Source organism: Manduca sexta, chromosome 21 (assembly GCF_014839805.1).
Source record: "Manduca sexta isolate Smith_Timp_Sample1 chromosome 21, JHU_Msex_v1.0, whole genome shotgun sequence".
NCBI classification, from domain to species: Eukaryota; Metazoa; Arthropoda; class Insecta; order Lepidoptera; family Sphingidae; genus Manduca; species Manduca sexta.
Window position 1 is genome coordinate 14828988 of NC_051135.1, and position 15758 is coordinate 14844745.

The following is a 15758-nucleotide window of genomic DNA, read 5'->3' on the forward strand; positions in this document are numbered from 1 at the left end:
AGCTCTATTTTTGTCAAGATACATTCACCGTAAACGCTACAATTATTTTCACAAGCCTTCGAAGCATTATCCTTTTCTTTTTTAATTCCCTAATTTCCATTGAATAACAATATATTGCAATGTTTATTACATGAACTAGAAAATGTCTCCTTTCTAATGATATAGCTTGGTTATATTAGTAATTGCTCGCAGTTTCGCGCGCGTGAAAGAATTTTCCGGGAGAAAAGTACTGTTATATTTATATTACTACTACTTATATTACTATATTTTCCTGAGATAGAAAAAAGTCTCAAACTGTCTTCATACCAAACATCGAAAAACGTTGGTTAATTTTTAGGTTTATTGCGTTAACTTAGACAGATGTGGCAGGGACTATGTTTTATAATATTATTATATTTTTTTGAATTTTTAAAAGTATCAATTCCGTTATAAGGGATTGTTGCGTAAGTTTAATCGTTTACGCAGCGCACGCAACGGAATAACTCAAAAGTATAGAGTATGTAGGTAGATATATTTATAGAATACCGTGGCCAAATAGGTAATATATAAAGCCGTAACTAATATGCCTTTCTATACTAGTTAACGCTCACGTTACGCCAGCCCGAGCTGGATTCTTTGTTTATACTTTGTACTCTTTAATTTAATTTATGTCAAATATTAAATATCTGTAGCTTGGATAATAATGTATAGAATATACGTCAATCTGTAGTTATATAAGCGAGTTAATTGGAATAATCATTAAACATTCTCATGTACCTTGACTTATCATAAGCGCAACTATATTTGCCTACGTGATGAATTAAACATTTTATTTTATTTATTAATTTTAAAACTTATGTATCCAGAATGATTTATCGTAATTATAGACTTGTCGATACGATGTGTCATTCCATATACACATCGTACATTTTTTCTTTCCTATTCGTTTATTTATTGTGAAAAAGTTCTGTAGTTAATTGTTAGGCTTGCCTAGTGAGGATTAAGGAAATAGTTTGCAGATACATTGTGATTAGTAAACACATTGTTCTACTGTTTTAAGGTTTAATTTTCTTTGTATGTCATGTTATTGGTTTTGCTGTAATAAAAAAAAAAAAATTGTAATTTTAGTTTGTATGTGGACAACTGTATAATGTCTACTGAGTCTGGCGTTAGGGTTTACATCCACTATTATCGCTCACTTGGTTATAGCATAATATAAATTATGCGACACTGAGTTTAAAGCAGGTTCGATTGTCAGCTGGAAGAGTAAAATATAGGTTATTAACATATTTCGATTTCTTTAATGACGATCACTTATTAAGCAGTGACGTCAATTATAATTAATTTCAAAATTAATCCTTCTGAGAGTGACGGCTATGCGGTTATAAATTGTAATTGATTTATATTGGGAAAATACCAATAGAATAATGTAACCGAGAATTTACTAGCTAATATACAAGGTGTGTATTGTGTTTTGGTTTGTGATGACAAATTGATGCTTGCTGGCAGTATATAAAAAGCTGTAGGGTCCCATCCAGATAGAATCTGACATACGAGATGTACACGTATAGTAATGTTGCTAGAATGCAGTGGAAACTCTTATAATAACATATCTTAATTTACGAGAGGGCTGCCGACCATTCCTGACCTTCGAGAATGTTCCACAAACAACGATGGTAAAGGCGACCGGGCATCAAAGGCGACGCTCGACCGTCGCCAGCCACATTTCTTTGCGATGCAAGCAAGGGCGATAAGCGAACTACAACGGATATCGAAGTGAGCATTGATTTGTGTGTGATCACGTAGTAATAAAATTGTAATTAAGTGAGTTTAAGTACTTCAGTGTTGTGGTGTTTAATATACGTGTTGCGGTGCTTGTGTGTTTGATATTATTTTAGTGTTAATAAAATGGTTTTGTCCTTATGGGTTATCTCGATCTCTAGCACGTAGTAGTAACATATCACAAAGTAATTTTAATATATAAGATAAAAAATAAATCGTCGGTACTGATCCGGTGGGTGCCAACCCTAACATTGACAAGCATACAAGATGTACATATACTTACGTCAAATATACGTACCCATCAGTTATAACTGAACCATTCGTCTGAAACAGACTGTTAATTACTTACTTTTAAAATAGAATTTCAATTAAAATATTTAAAGACGTAGGTATTGTATGATAAATCAGACGTATATAATGCAAGGCAAAACTACGGTATCAGTGGATACGGATAAAAATAGAGGAAACACGGCAAGACCCTACAGCTACGACGAGGCGATAGAATTGGCGGGTAAGTTCAATATGATTTTAAACTTGTAAAGACGACGACAGAGATGGATTCGAAGGGATATTGTATTCAGATGATCCGCGTTTCCTACTGAAGTTTAGTTGCTTCTCAAGGTTTAGGCTTATGTTGATGTCATCGGTCATACAAGCCAACGTTACGCCGCCCGGAGAGAAGGCAATAGTTAAACCAGGCCGAAGGAAAACGTCATCTACGCAGTAGGGACGACCACAGATTAATCTGGCAAGGACTACGTAATTAACAAATGAAGTCGCCTCTGCTCGATGCCGCCCAGGTCTTAGCGACATAAGTAAAAAAAGTATATACTTAAGTATTTATTTCTTTGAAAGTAGGCCAAAAACAATTATATTATTTCCAGGTAGTATTTTTATTAATCTAAAATTAAGTTATTGGAAATGTCAGTATATAAACTTGAGGTTACGGTTATTGTTCCTTTCCAACAAATAAGCATTTATTTATCAACTGACTTCAAAAAAAGGAGAAGGTTCTCAATGCGACAGATTTTTTTTTTATGTTTGTTACCTCAAAGCTATTTATAGTCCAGCTAGCAACGTGACTTATTTACATAAAAAGCTTCGATGTTGTGGGTGGGCTTCTAATTCTCAAAGTATATTATTATATACCGCTATACGTTATTGACCGATCCTTCAGAATGACAGAACTGTGCGTAGCGTGGGGGTGTGTACGGGGCGGATCTGATGTTTTGGTCGTTCCGAATACCGGGTGAGAGGCTGTCCGAGCGCCTCGGTCGAAAAAAATGATTTTGCGCCCGCTATAGGGCCTGTGGCGTCCTCCCCGGAACGTAGTGCGCCAGGCACCCCATCCCTGGACACTACTTAAGTTTAGTATACACGCATTTTGCCGCCTCCCTAAAACTGCCCCAACAACGTGACGTCACTGACGAGTTTCGTGGTTTAATTAATGAATTTTGTGATAAGTGGGTAGAATATCAAGTGAACCTTAAAATAAATGTATTAAATGGAGTATTCACTTCTTTACTTTCATATTAATATTCCTACTTGTTTATATGTCTGCATACTTTTACAAGTGAAATATATAATGATATGGAAATGCATAAAGCTGTAGACTGTTGAAAAAAACATCTGTACAAAGATACGAAAAATAGCAGGCAGCGATGAGATGACATAAAACGACATTATTGTCTACCCTCAGAACAATGACAAGCATAGAAGTAATAGTATACATTTGAGCGAGTAATGTCTAAGACAATAAGCAATTTAATTGTGGTGCGATCCCTTCTGACATCTTATCTATAATGCTTTGTCTATCAGCTATGGTAAATTCAGAGGTACTAAAATCTATACTTTTCTTGCAGTCACTTACAAACCTATAAAAATTCCTTTTTTAGATAAAGGGATATAAACATTTAAATAATATAAAAACTCTAAATTGGTATTAAAATACCAAATGAGGTTTAGGTATTTAGTAATCTCATTATGAAGCTGCTACGTTACAAAAAGCGAAGAAGCAAACGGCTTTCTTCTAAACTAAATTTCGTCCGATTCTAGTTGCTATTTACAGCAGTTTCCATTCCATCCAAAATTTCATTAACATAAAAATGGTTTGGCATTTAAAGGATTTAATAAAAAAAATGGCTAGATATTTCGAAAGGAGTGGAAACCGCTGTAAATAGCAAACGAAAATGGAACGAAATGTAGTTGTGAAGAAGCCGATAGGCCCTTAATTATTTTCTTTCTTAATTTAGCATTAAAATAGATACACAAGAGATCTAGTTCTAACAAAGAGCTACCGAAAATGGGACAGTAAAAATAAAACACAGCAGTATCATTCATGTAATATATTCGAATTATTAAAAATTCTTTTCCGATCAATGTTAATAAAACAGCCATTGTTGAAATACCTAGAGCAAATACGGGCTATTTTTACCATTGCCAATTGGAACGAGCAACAGCACTGATCCATATTTGCCTCACCTGTGGGGAATCTATAATGAAACACCTTGTATGAAACACACTATGAAAATCAGATAGCATCCTCGAACCCAGCCCTTGCGCACGGTGACCGAGTGCCTTTTACTACTACACCACCGTATATTCAAAATAAAAGACAATTTATGCAAAAAAGTAAATTACAATATCTATGTTATCGATAAAATATGCAGTGTGCTGCATATTGAAAATTACTACGCAAATTGGTAAAAATGAAAAATACTTAATAATGACTGAATCTTATGGCCTACAGGCGATTATAATATGACTACAGCATAATTACTTACAAATTTTGCACTTATGTACAAGTTCTTAGCCAATATAATAAGTTTGTTGTTTACTCACCGATGGAAGCTGATGGTTTCGGCACGATGTTCTTTACGGATGAATGAGATTTACATCCAACAATAACGCACGACGTTGTTTGTTCGCTGGCCTTTAATTTATGTACAACAGCACTGCATAATTATTAAATTAACAATAATAAAAAATAGGCAGACGATTTTGACGTATAATGTAACTAAATTGAGTGGGCTCGTTGGCAAGTTATAACATTTGACATTAATTTGCTTTTTAATTCGGCGTCGTAAAGGTAACCAAGGTGGCAATTTTTGATGTTATTCAAGTATACACAAGCACACCTTTGCAATATACTATTTGTCTGTCTTTTCAACGTTTTTGGCCTATTTGTAAAAATGGGATAAGTATATGAGGATGATTTAGACTCCTTCCATGCTTGTTATTGTTCTGAGACTACCGCACACACAGAACCGATAGGTATGTTTATTTTAGTATTTGTTCATAGAAGATAATAAATAAATTATAGTTACTTATCTACATTAATTCGGACATCGTTTTTAAAATATTACATATAATTATGTCTAGAAGGCATTGTATTTTGAATAACATATTGAATAACAGATTCATTAGCATTTTCTTCAGCGAAAACATTGACTCTGATATATTTGTTCACGAATTTAACGAATTTATTATGTGCGTGACGTAACCAAATAATTATATTTGTTTTGTCTGTAGTTGGTGTAAGATGATTTACTCTGAGGTCTTTTGTCTCCAAGTTCTATTGTTTTCTGATTTATGAGATATTGTGGTCAGAGTAACTACGGCACGCTATGACAATTCACTTCTGATGTGGGAAGCGTAATGTAGCCACACAGTGTGAGTTCAAAGTCTTGTAGGTACTGCTTATTATTAAAATCATAATTTTTAAACTTTACAAGTTTAAAAATGCATTTATCATATTGATACTACGATGACAAACTATGGCATCAATGAATTTATTAACAGAACTTGTCGACTATGTAATAGTATTATATTTATTAGAACTTTCTTCATATCTGTACAACAAAACTATACCGTCTACATTTATTAGTAATTGGATAATAAGTAAGAATTTATTTATTGTACTCTGGGTGTAAGTTGGTATTTACGTCGTGTCACCTCTTTCTTTACGTAATATAATTTGCGAAACGTGTTATGAATAATGTGTTTATATTTGATCCTTTTAATCTATAAGTTAAATTATATTCTGTTATTTCCCAGATAAATAAAAATAATTTAAATCAGATACATCGTTAGTCTCGTCGTTCCGTAATAATTAATCTTTTAATTCTTTAAATTTTTGGTATTCCACCGTTACTAATATAACCAGGAGATTAATTGTTTATTTTTTGTCAAGGCAATGGGTGGTACAACCGTGGTCTTCTCGCGACCCTTAGCATATCACTGCTGGGCATGGGCATCGACATGTTTGGCTTCTCCGTGATCGTGACCGGCTGCGCCTGCGACTTCCACTTGGAGCACAGCCAGAAGAGCATCCTCATGTCCATGCCGTTTATTGGTAGGTATTAGGAAGGGCCTGAACCTCATAAGGAGAGCAATTGCGCAACTAAATTAAAGGGCTTCCCTCTTTTAAATTGTAAATTTTGTAGTTATCTTACACGTTGGTTTAATGCTGTTTGCATTACCGTGGCACGAAAATGTGTCAATATTTAACAGTATGGTATATATTCAGAACAATGACGTATATACGGTAATATAATTCAACAGGTGCATTGTCAGAATTATATCGCCAGTCTTATTGGATGTATATTGATTGACATCGGAATCCGATATATTCCTTCCTGACTTAATATTGATGATTTTAGGGGCGATAGGCATGGCATACGTCTGGGGCTATCTCTCTGACACTAAAGGTCGAAGGATGTGTCTTCTCTACGGCATGTGGGGAGGGTTTATCTCCTCCATCCTCACCGCTTTCTCTCCCAATTGGATTGTTCTGGCTGTTCTCAAGGTCTTCAGCACCAGTTTGTAAGTAGACATTAAAGTATTAGTTCTGTCTTTCTTTGTCTTTCCCTTTATTCTGTCTTCTCTTTGCTGAACCTCCTCTTGTCTTTTATTTGCATATTGTCCTATTAGAGAGACTTTTATGTTCAAGAATTAATGTGAACCACAATGCGATTTAGCGACCTTACTTCTACAATATACAGATTAAATCAAAATGTTGATTTTTATTGGCATGATTTTCTCAACAAAACCTATATATAATAAACTTGTGAAGAAACAATTTTGTCTTCTCTATAATTCATTTCTGAACTGTACATCATAAATGGAATTAAGTTTGGATTATGTTTCAGATGCAGTTCAGCACAGTCATGCACGGTGACACTGCTAGGGGAGTCGTGTACAGCGAAGGTGCGGGACTTTTACCTGCTCATCATGAGTAGTGTGCTTATGCTCTATCTCCTGTCGTATGTTGGTGAGTTTGTGGTTTAAGTTGATCTTTATGGAGGAGAGCACATCAATTTTCATATATTGAAAGGCATACGAAAGCTTAAAATTATCTGTGTGTGGTATTTCTTTTTAAAATAATACAAAGTCTACGTAAGCGATCCGAAGGCTGAGACGACAGCAATTGTTTCATTTTTCATGCGGTTCGTTTTCGACAAGCGCAAATATTGGCGTAGTAGTATACACGTTCTGCAAAATGCGCGTAACTAATGTTTTCTGTTATGACAAATAAAAAAAATTACGTGAATATCAAATGAGTCACGAATATTTTTATTTATTTTTTATTCGTTATTGGTTAAAACATTGCAGATTAAAGTTATTATGGTAGTCATTATGTGTTATAATTTATTTATAATCCTATGACACCCAACCAGTAGAAAGTAATAGTTTTCTAGGTATAAATATAATGGTATTCTATTTTTTTGCAGTACCAGGATATTTCATTTTAAGTCTTCCTTTTTCCATCAATCTTGGCTTCATTTACTTCACACCTTGGAGATTGCTGGCTATCATCTTGTCTTTGCCACTTGGTATCAGTGCACTGGGTCTTCATTTCTTCTACGAGAGTCCCAAGTTCTTAGTTAACATAGGCAAGGAAGGTCAAGCGTTGAATCACCTTCAAGGAATTTGGGCTAGGAATGGAGGAATCCATGAATATCCGGTAAGTTTATTTGGGCTATATTTTTTTATGGAGTAAACGTTTGCTTACTAGTCAGTGTTCAGAGTCCCATTAATATTCACACTACTGACGACTTTTATATCGATCTTAAAGAGGAAATGGAGATAAGACAAGGGGAGAACTATAGGTATATAACAATCTAGCCTTTGGGAACATTCAATACTTCTGAACTAATAAGAAAAAAATACTAAAATGTAAAAATTATATCTCATTTTTAGGTTCAAAAAGTTTACCTGAACGAAGAACAGAAAGTAAATCGGAAAGGCGTTTCGATTCTGCAATCGCTTGTGGATCAGACGATACCTCTCTTCAAGCCACCGCTACTGTTGAATTCCTTGCAAATGTTTTATTTGATTACCATAATTTACAGCATGTAAGTGTTATGTTTTTGATACTAAGTTTGGTAAATTCTTTGTAAGGTATATTTTTTGTAACGGCTAGCATTCAAGGGCACTTTTGGCCTGCGATACTGCGCATTGAGACCTCAAATACTTCAAGAAACACGGCCAGTATACTATATTATTATTGCCTTAAACTACTGGTCTACTGATTTCCAGTGCTGCGGGTTATATTACCTTTTTATTTTACCCTTCTGTCGGTGGATGGAATAACCTTATTTAAGGTAGAAATTAGAAGGTAGAAATTAGAAATTAGTAATTAGTAAATTAGAAGGTAGAAATTAGAAATTAGTAATTAGTAAAGTAGAAGGTAGAAATTAGTTCAAGTATTCTGTTGTTTTGTGTTGTGTTGTTGTTGTTGTGTGTGTCAGATGTTTCTTAATTTATCAATATATTTTTTCAGCAACAACAGCCTGGTAATGTGGATGCCATTAATAGTAGACGCATTTGGGTCTGGAGTCCACGCTGAAGGGAAACAAGATTCTACAAGTCTATGTTCCATTATATCTAGCACGGAGGGAGGCAACAGTACCATACTTCACGTGAGGCCTTTTAAACCACCCATAAGAATAATTGATGATTGGTTTATTGACGGCTATTAGGGGTTGAATATAGATGAAATTCTGAGTTCAATTTCAAGTAGGCGAATTTAGATTTTTTTAATTTTCTTTTTAATTTGCATCCCACATAAAGAGGTAGCATTAAGCAAGCTGTTTGACCAAGCTATTTGAGGAAATATAAACGTCATGTTATTTACCTGTTAGTTCCTAAAACCAATCCATATTTTTATCTTGCAGAGCTGTACTTCGTCAATAGAACTGAGCACTTTACTATCAGGTGTAGCTCATGGTATTATCTTCTCTGGCGTCACGGTCTGCGTGTCTAAATTGGCTTCTAAGAAAAAGTATTTGCTGATAACCTTCCTGCTGATCACGATGCTGTCGACCCTGGGTGCAGTCTTCAACGAGAATAACGTCGTCAGTCTCGTGCTGTTTGTTGGCATGCTGATGACTAATTTATGCATGGGAATCCTGTTTACTTACTACGTGGATATGTTCCCCACTTCTTACCGGTAGGGTTTTATTATGATTATACAAACTGGGAAAGTGGATCATTTGATGGTAATTATTAATAAATACGTACCCTGAACAGGAAAGAATGGGCGTGTTGCCAATTTTGTAGGGGAAATAGAGATCGGAAAGTAGGTAAGTATTTATTTCACGTGGATTTGTGAGATACATAATTGTCGAATTAATAGAATAAAAAATACGGTAGATTTTTTAATTGCCGTTTCTTTGTATAAGGTTGGCTTGACCATTCAATTATTGTTTCAATGACGCGCAATGGTTTTTGGATATAAACCATTTTTAATATAAGTTGATTACCTATTTCTAAATAAGCAACTTACTGTTTCCTTTATTTTGTAATAAACTGACGTTTTTCCACAGTGGCATGGCTGCCTGTTTGGGGGTGATGGTGGCGAGACTAAGTGGCGTGGCGGGGGTCAATTTCTTAGGCTCCATGATTGTGACCCACTGTGCCATAACCTTCTACGCGTTTGGCGTTTATTTACTCAGTAAGTGATTTATTTTGAATCGTTAATATACGTTTAAAGACAATTTATGACTAAAAAGAAAATTTGACTGCCTCGGTGGCATAGTTGTATTGCATGTCCGGTACAATAGCGCTCTGAGGTCCTGGGTTCGAATCCCGGGTCGGGCAAAGTGATATTTGGGTTTTTCTGCTCAGTATCAGCCCGGAGTCTGGAATTTTGTGCCCGATATGGCGATAGGCTCGCCCCTATCACATCATGGGACGGAACATACTTGGCGAAAAGTGGGTGCCCTAGTTGCGCCTCTGCATACCCCTTCGGGGATAAATGCGTGATGTTATGTATGTATGTATGTAAAAAGAAAATTTACAACTTGGTTTATAAAGAAACGCATTTCTTCGTAAACTGATTAAGCCATAAAAGTTACTACTACTGTAAAAACTAAAATGTCAACTTTTACTTTTAGTCGAACAGGCAGTTTATAACAACAGAGTTTAGGGTACTCGTACATACATACACAAATACATACAACTGATGAATGAAAAGACTGAGGGTCGTTCATCTAAAATACAGCGCCTGCCCGTAAATTATAGCAAATCTACTTTAAATGTTATATTGCTATATATTTTTTTCAGGTGGTATAATAGTATCCTGTTTCCTGCCATGACACGTGAAAAGAACTCCATCAATTAAATTTGTTAGATAATATCATGTTAATTAGTTTATAAGTTTGTTACTTGTATTATATTACTTTTTGTTTATATTTCATTTTATTAACAGCGGTTTGCGCTATTTTATCACGGTTTTGATTTTTGATTATTCTGATGAGCTTAACCTTGCGTATCAAGTAAAAGTTAAGTAAGTACCTACTTAAGACAAATACGAACTAAATTAATCGTAAGAATTAAATTAATACATGCCTGGCTACTGTGAATATTTCACAAATAAAAACACTGTGATAACAAATTAATGAGATATAACCAGTAATCATTGGATAAAATAGTTTTTAGATCTTTATTTAAAATATAAAATATTAGAAAATAAAACTACAATAAACCTAAAATTTATTTAATATCACCAGTCGTATGTCAACTAATAAGCGGTAACTCCGCGCTCGCCTTGCCCTTCAGTCTATCATCGAAATTCCTCGCGGGATCTCTCCGTCTACTCCAGTCGCGTCTCAGGAGTGCCAGTGAGTACACTAGGAGGGCGAGGCCGAGCAGGGCCGATGCTATTTCTAAACCTAATAATATCTGAGGTCCCGTCACGTATAGCAGAGTTAGGGAGTTTTTTGTAGCTGCTGGCAGTTCAGGGAGCGTCTGAAAAAGAAGAGTATTCTTTAAAAGGTTGGTTAGTAAGTAAGTGTCCTTATTTTGAAATTATCTTTACCACTTATGAAGAGCGACAATATCAAAAGAGTCACGGATACATTGTTAGTCATAAAGGGCCTTATAAGGACTGGGGATAGGGAATGGTTGTTAAGACCTACGGAAACTCATGCAATAGCAAGGTATCATTTTATGTTAGTTTATTGTGACTTGTGACTTAGTGGTACTATTCCGAGCCATTCATGCTGCATCAATACAGCGTATCTTTATAAAATTTATAGCATACTCAAAGCTGGGAGTTGATTTAAGTGTGTGATCGATAGAGTATAGCCTCGTGCGTATAATAGCAATATCAGAAGCAAAATATGCAATGATCCTGTACTCACCAATTTTAAACTCACTTGCGGCAGCAGCATGTCTGAGAACTTGGCGAGGTCAGACATGTACCGTAGGTCACCTAGCAGCAGGTTTAGTTGGATGGATAGGGAGGTTTCCACTGTCAACCCGATTCGCTGCAAAATTAAAGTCATTGGATCGAATGGAAAGATCTTCAACTTTGAAACCGGTGAGATCCTAAATGCCCGTGTGTGTTATTTGTAAGTGCCAGTAAAAACGGTGGTTAATAAAACATGAGACACTGTATCACATGTGTTTCCTATATCTGGAACTAGATCCCCGAAGGCAAAGATAATCATATTAGGTAAGTGCCGGTTCGTAAGAATTTCTTTAGCTTCTCCTAAAGATTCCAGCCTAATGTCTTAGAAGCGGCTTGCGTCCTGCGTGTTCCTACGACATTTCCATAAGAACTATGTAAGCCAATATATCTTCTCACGCAAAGCCGATCCCTGTCAAGCGAGAAAAGAGCAGGAAATAACTTACAGGTTCTATCAGGATATAGCTGTCGTGTTTCTCCCTGTCAGGGTTTAATCCTTCGACACGTTTCTGGAATTCAGGATCTACATCCAATAAATGTGATTTTGTTAATGCTATTGGTAAACCTGGAACAATACAATTAGTAGTTAATTAAATATTTTATTCATTCAACCTAAAAATTAGTGAAATAAGACGATTATAAAACGACAACTAGTTTTTAATTAGAATTATATACGACGTTTTAAAAAAACTGTACAAAAATTACTTAATTTCTGCTAACATCATTAATAAAAGAAATCTTAAAACTCTTAAGGAATAATCTAGGATAATTTTCACACGAGCAGAAATAAAACAAGTATTATAAAAAACCAATAATAAGTATACAATAGAATTACGAGTCAAGTGTTTTTTCCCATTAAAATATTGGAATGAATAAACATTTAATATATGTTCCGTAGTTTGAAAATTCTAAGATGTAATAATAGCAAGGTAAGTAATTAGTTTGGGATGTATAATTTGATTTAGTTATGTATGTATGTAGGTGTTTATAGATGTATAATGTCTAATGAATAGTTTTTTTTTAATAATCTAATTCAATATTTAAGCAAGTTATTAGATTAATAATATCAGCCCTGTATTATATACTTGCCCACTGCTGAGCACGGGCCTCCTCTACTACTGAGAGCGATTAGGCCTTAGTCCACCTGGCCTAGTGCGGATTGGTAGACTTCACACACCTTCGAAATTCCTATAGAGAACTTCTCAGATGTGCAGGTTACCTCACGATGTTTTCCTTCACCGTTAAAGCGAACGATAAATTCACACAGAATACACACATGATTTTTTAGAAAAGTCAGAGGTATGTGCCCTTGGGATTTAAACCTGCGGACATTCGTCTCGGCAGTCCGTTCCACACCCAACTAGGCTATCGCCGCTAAGTTATCAGATTGTCCTTTTTTAAAAACCATATTGTACTTGTAGCACTATTGTTACATCGATTCACATAAAAGTTATTGTGGTCGAACATCTTATAGCAATACAGTATGATGAGACCCCGCACGATGCGACAAAATCAGACGTCATGCGAACGAAAAATTTAAATAAGTCGGAAACTAAAATTATCTTATCTTCAAAACTACTCGCTTGATGGAAAAGGAACGGATGGAAAAGCTTTGACAGTTAATTAAAAATGTAGAATACTTTGTAAAAATCTTATGGGGGTTAATGAATTTTGAATTAAAATTGGTTTGTTATTTAGACATAAGCCTAAATATTTACTTGAAACGGAGCTACGAACAAGGGAATCGAATACTAATTGATAGGACGGAGTACCACAATGCTCTTACAGAAAAGCATTCAACGAATGCCAGCTATATAAAACAAACCTAGTAAAGATAATATAGATAATACTAATTTGTACATGTGCATTTTGTCTCTCTTTTCTTCTTTGCATCATATTTTTTCTGTTTGGTACAATCAAGAGTAAATAAATAAATAAATAAAATTAATGTATTTGAAAGGAAATTTAAAAATTTCGTCCTTGATTAGAATAAAAAAATCCCCTATTTTCCTACTTATAAGGCCATCAAGGCTGCCCTTGGATTAGAACGCCTGTAATTGTAAAAAAGCGGAAATACTTCCGTAGACGGAGCGCAGGGCCCCCATAGTTATTCAATTTGACTAGTAAACAAACAGAATATTATAATAAAATTAAAAAGGAGCTTTTAAAAACTTTTGAATTCTCACATGTGCTTAGAAACATTTTTAACGACATCATTTAGATTTTAATCATAGTATAGAAGACATAAAGTGTAAGATTTTTCATATTACATGTCATTGGCTGTTTTAGTTGGCGAGAGTTCCTGATTTTTACAATTTGTAGGTACGATGCTTGAGATGTATAGGTTAAGAGGTTAGTGATCTTAAAAAACCTTTTTTTTTTTCTTAGACTGTTCAAGAAATGTATACACATATCTATCCATTTAAAATTTATGTCATTTTATTGATTGATGTAATTCTTTTACTTGTCATGTAGCGGTATAAATTACTGACGACTATTATTATGTGTAATTTGCACGTCATCTATTGTATATAGTCTCATCATCAACGTTAGTCCCTTGATATCCTCTGATGAACAGGGGTTCCGCAGAGGATATTAAGGGACTGATGTTTAATCCTTCCTTAAAGATTCCGCACTCTCTTCAAAAGAATGCACGCTCCTACACTGCGGGACATTTGCTGCGGCCTTAGGCACACAGTTCATTGATTTTATGACTCTTGTTTTATATTCACTTTTTATTAGGGCACGCGAATATATCCTTTCCTTCTATCACCCTAATTCCCTCCCAACTCTCCATACTATGTTCTCAGTAGTGTCCCACAACTCCCACCATTGTACTATACTGTATGTGCCATGTATCATGTAGTGGACTTCGCTCCCTCTTTCCGATGCCCAAATTAGTGGCATATCATGCTTCGCTTTAGCCTCATAAGGCACAAAAATATGATGTATAGTCTATATAGGAATAATCTAAACAGAAATGGGATCTTGAAAGAAATTCGATTACATATTTTACCGCGCGAACAGAACCGGCATCAAACGCTGGTATCATAACTCACCATAAAACAACTTGAGAGGTCAAACACTCCTTGAGGGCACAACCCCTTGCTATCTCTTAACCGTGTTGTTCTCCAAACGTCTTGTTCGTCAAATGATACAAGAACGCATCGGGTCCCAATTCCATGCGCCTTCGTCCAACGTACTCCCATCCCAAGGTTCTGCAAAGGCCTGTACGATAGATATTCACGGGCATCTCCGGAGTCATCTCTGCTGGAAATGCTGCACCTTCGTACGTGTCATTAAATTCGAGCTTTCTGGAAGAAGGTTCCGCTGGGGTTAAGGCGATACATAAATTCCATTTAATATTCTTTAGCACTGGTGCAGTTACGTAGTTATTTGTCCTGGATGTTTTATCTGTTGACCCAGGAGCGAGCAGTGGTTCTTTAATAGTGATGACAGGGTCTCTACCACCATTGTGACGAAATACTCTGGGGTCTTCGTATGCGCCGAAGAAGGCCACCGCGGGTTATGGATGGTTTATCAGTGTGGGGTATACTAAGGGTTAGGGACTCGGTCCAAGGTTCGCTTGAATGGGACTATACTCTGCATACCGCATTATCGGCTACTCATGAGATTTTGACTCTCATTATAGGTATCCCAAGATACAGGCATAGCCTAGTTTGGGGACCCTGACAATAATTGAATTGCTTAAACTCAGATATGCCAATTATTGTTCATGTACTTCGTAATGTTATTATTTCTGTGTTCTTTTTGTTGCAATAAAGTTAAGTTATTATTATTATTACTCTCGAGTGTTGAAATTTAGTCATAAAGCCGATGACACCAACTTAGCAGTTCCAATCACCTCACAATTCTGGTAGGGACATCGCGTTAGTCTCCGCGCTAAGAAGGACTTTTACCGGGTTAGGTGTGAAAATTGATTTGGGATTCATAAGTCAGTCAACAGTAGCTAAGTTTATCAAGTTAATCATAAAGATGTCTATTAAACTAACTTACACGTCCACTAACTCGGTGGTATTGACTAGTTTCTTGCGTAACTTCTTCATCACTGATTTCACTTGGAACTTCTTCTTGTTGGTGATGTCCATCTCTATTTTGTAGTCTGCTGTGCTATCGTACAGCTGCAATTACAAATACTTTACCTTAAGTGTGTTGGTTTCGAGCCCGTCTTTCGGTCACGCAACCTTTTTTATACAATGATTAATGACGAGTATTGCTTGCTCTCAGTACCGTAGGAATTAACTCTTTCTAAATTACAAAGCCTCTATTTCCACATCATGAA

General features: G+C 35.6%; 3 protein-coding genes across 3 annotated transcripts in view; 2 read left to right on the forward strand and 1 right to left on the reverse strand.

The window, feature by feature from the left end:
• Positions 1-1880: 1880 nt before the first annotated feature.
• LOC119189986 (synaptic vesicle 2-related protein-like) lies at positions 1881-10366 on the forward strand. The gene is made up of 10 exons (XM_037440873.1): positions 1881-2272; positions 5954-6115; positions 6423-6585; positions 6912-7033; positions 7494-7726; positions 7963-8117; positions 8546-8684; positions 8940-9214; positions 9591-9718; positions 10330-10366. Exons 1-10 carry the CDS (start codon positions 2158-2160, stop codon positions 10359-10361), a joined length of 1524 nt encoding a protein of 507 aa, XP_037296770.1. The 5' UTR covers positions 1881-2157; the 3' UTR covers positions 10362-10366.
• A 380-nt stretch (positions 10367-10746) lies between these two features.
• On the reverse strand, positions 10747-15591 carry LOC119190101 (protein peste-like). The gene is made up of 5 exons (XM_037441164.1): positions 15473-15591; positions 14576-14769; positions 11902-12020; positions 11409-11534; positions 10747-11013 (listed from the first exon to the last, which is right to left on the reverse strand). Exons 1-5 carry the CDS (start codon positions 15562-15564, stop codon positions 10783-10785), a joined length of 762 nt encoding a protein of 253 aa, XP_037297061.1. The 5' UTR covers positions 15565-15591; the 3' UTR covers positions 10747-10782.
• An 81-nt stretch (positions 15592-15672) lies between these two features.
• LOC119190102 overlaps positions 15673-15758 on the forward strand; it is a gene marked incomplete at its 3' end in the record, with an annotated part of 2675 nt that continues 2589 nt past the window's right edge. The window contains exon 1 of the mRNA XM_037441165.1: positions 15673-15686. Coding sequence (XP_037297062.1) covers positions 15673-15686 — 14 coding nt within the window. The remainder of the gene's footprint in view (positions 15687-15758) is intronic.

Excerpts from the sequence above, each read along its gene's own strand:
- LOC119189986 (XM_037440873.1), top strand. The coding sequence starts at position 2,158 with ATGATAAATCAGACGTATATAATGCAAGGCAAAACTACGGTATCAGTG. Across the intron at positions 2,273-5,953 it reads CGAGGCGATAGAATTGGCGG|GCAATGGGTGGTACAACCGT; the intron begins GTAAGTTCAATA and ends TTTTTTGTCAAG. Across the intron at positions 9,719-10,329 it reads GTTTGGCGTTTATTTACTCA|GTGGTATAATAGTATCCTGT; the intron begins GTAAGTGATTTA and ends TATTTTTTTCAG.
- LOC119190101 (XM_037441164.1), bottom strand. The coding sequence starts at position 15,564 with ATGGACATCACCAACAAGAAGAAGTTCCAAGTGAAATCAGTGATGAAG. Across the intron at positions 11,535-11,901 it reads GCTATATCCTGATAGAACCT|CGAATCGGGTTGACAGTGGA; the intron begins GTAAGTTATTTC and ends TTAATTTTGCAG. Across the intron at positions 11,014-11,408 it reads CGCAAGTGAGTTTAAAATTG|ACGCTCCCTGAACTGCCAGC; the intron begins GTGAGTACAGGA and ends CTTCTTTTTCAG.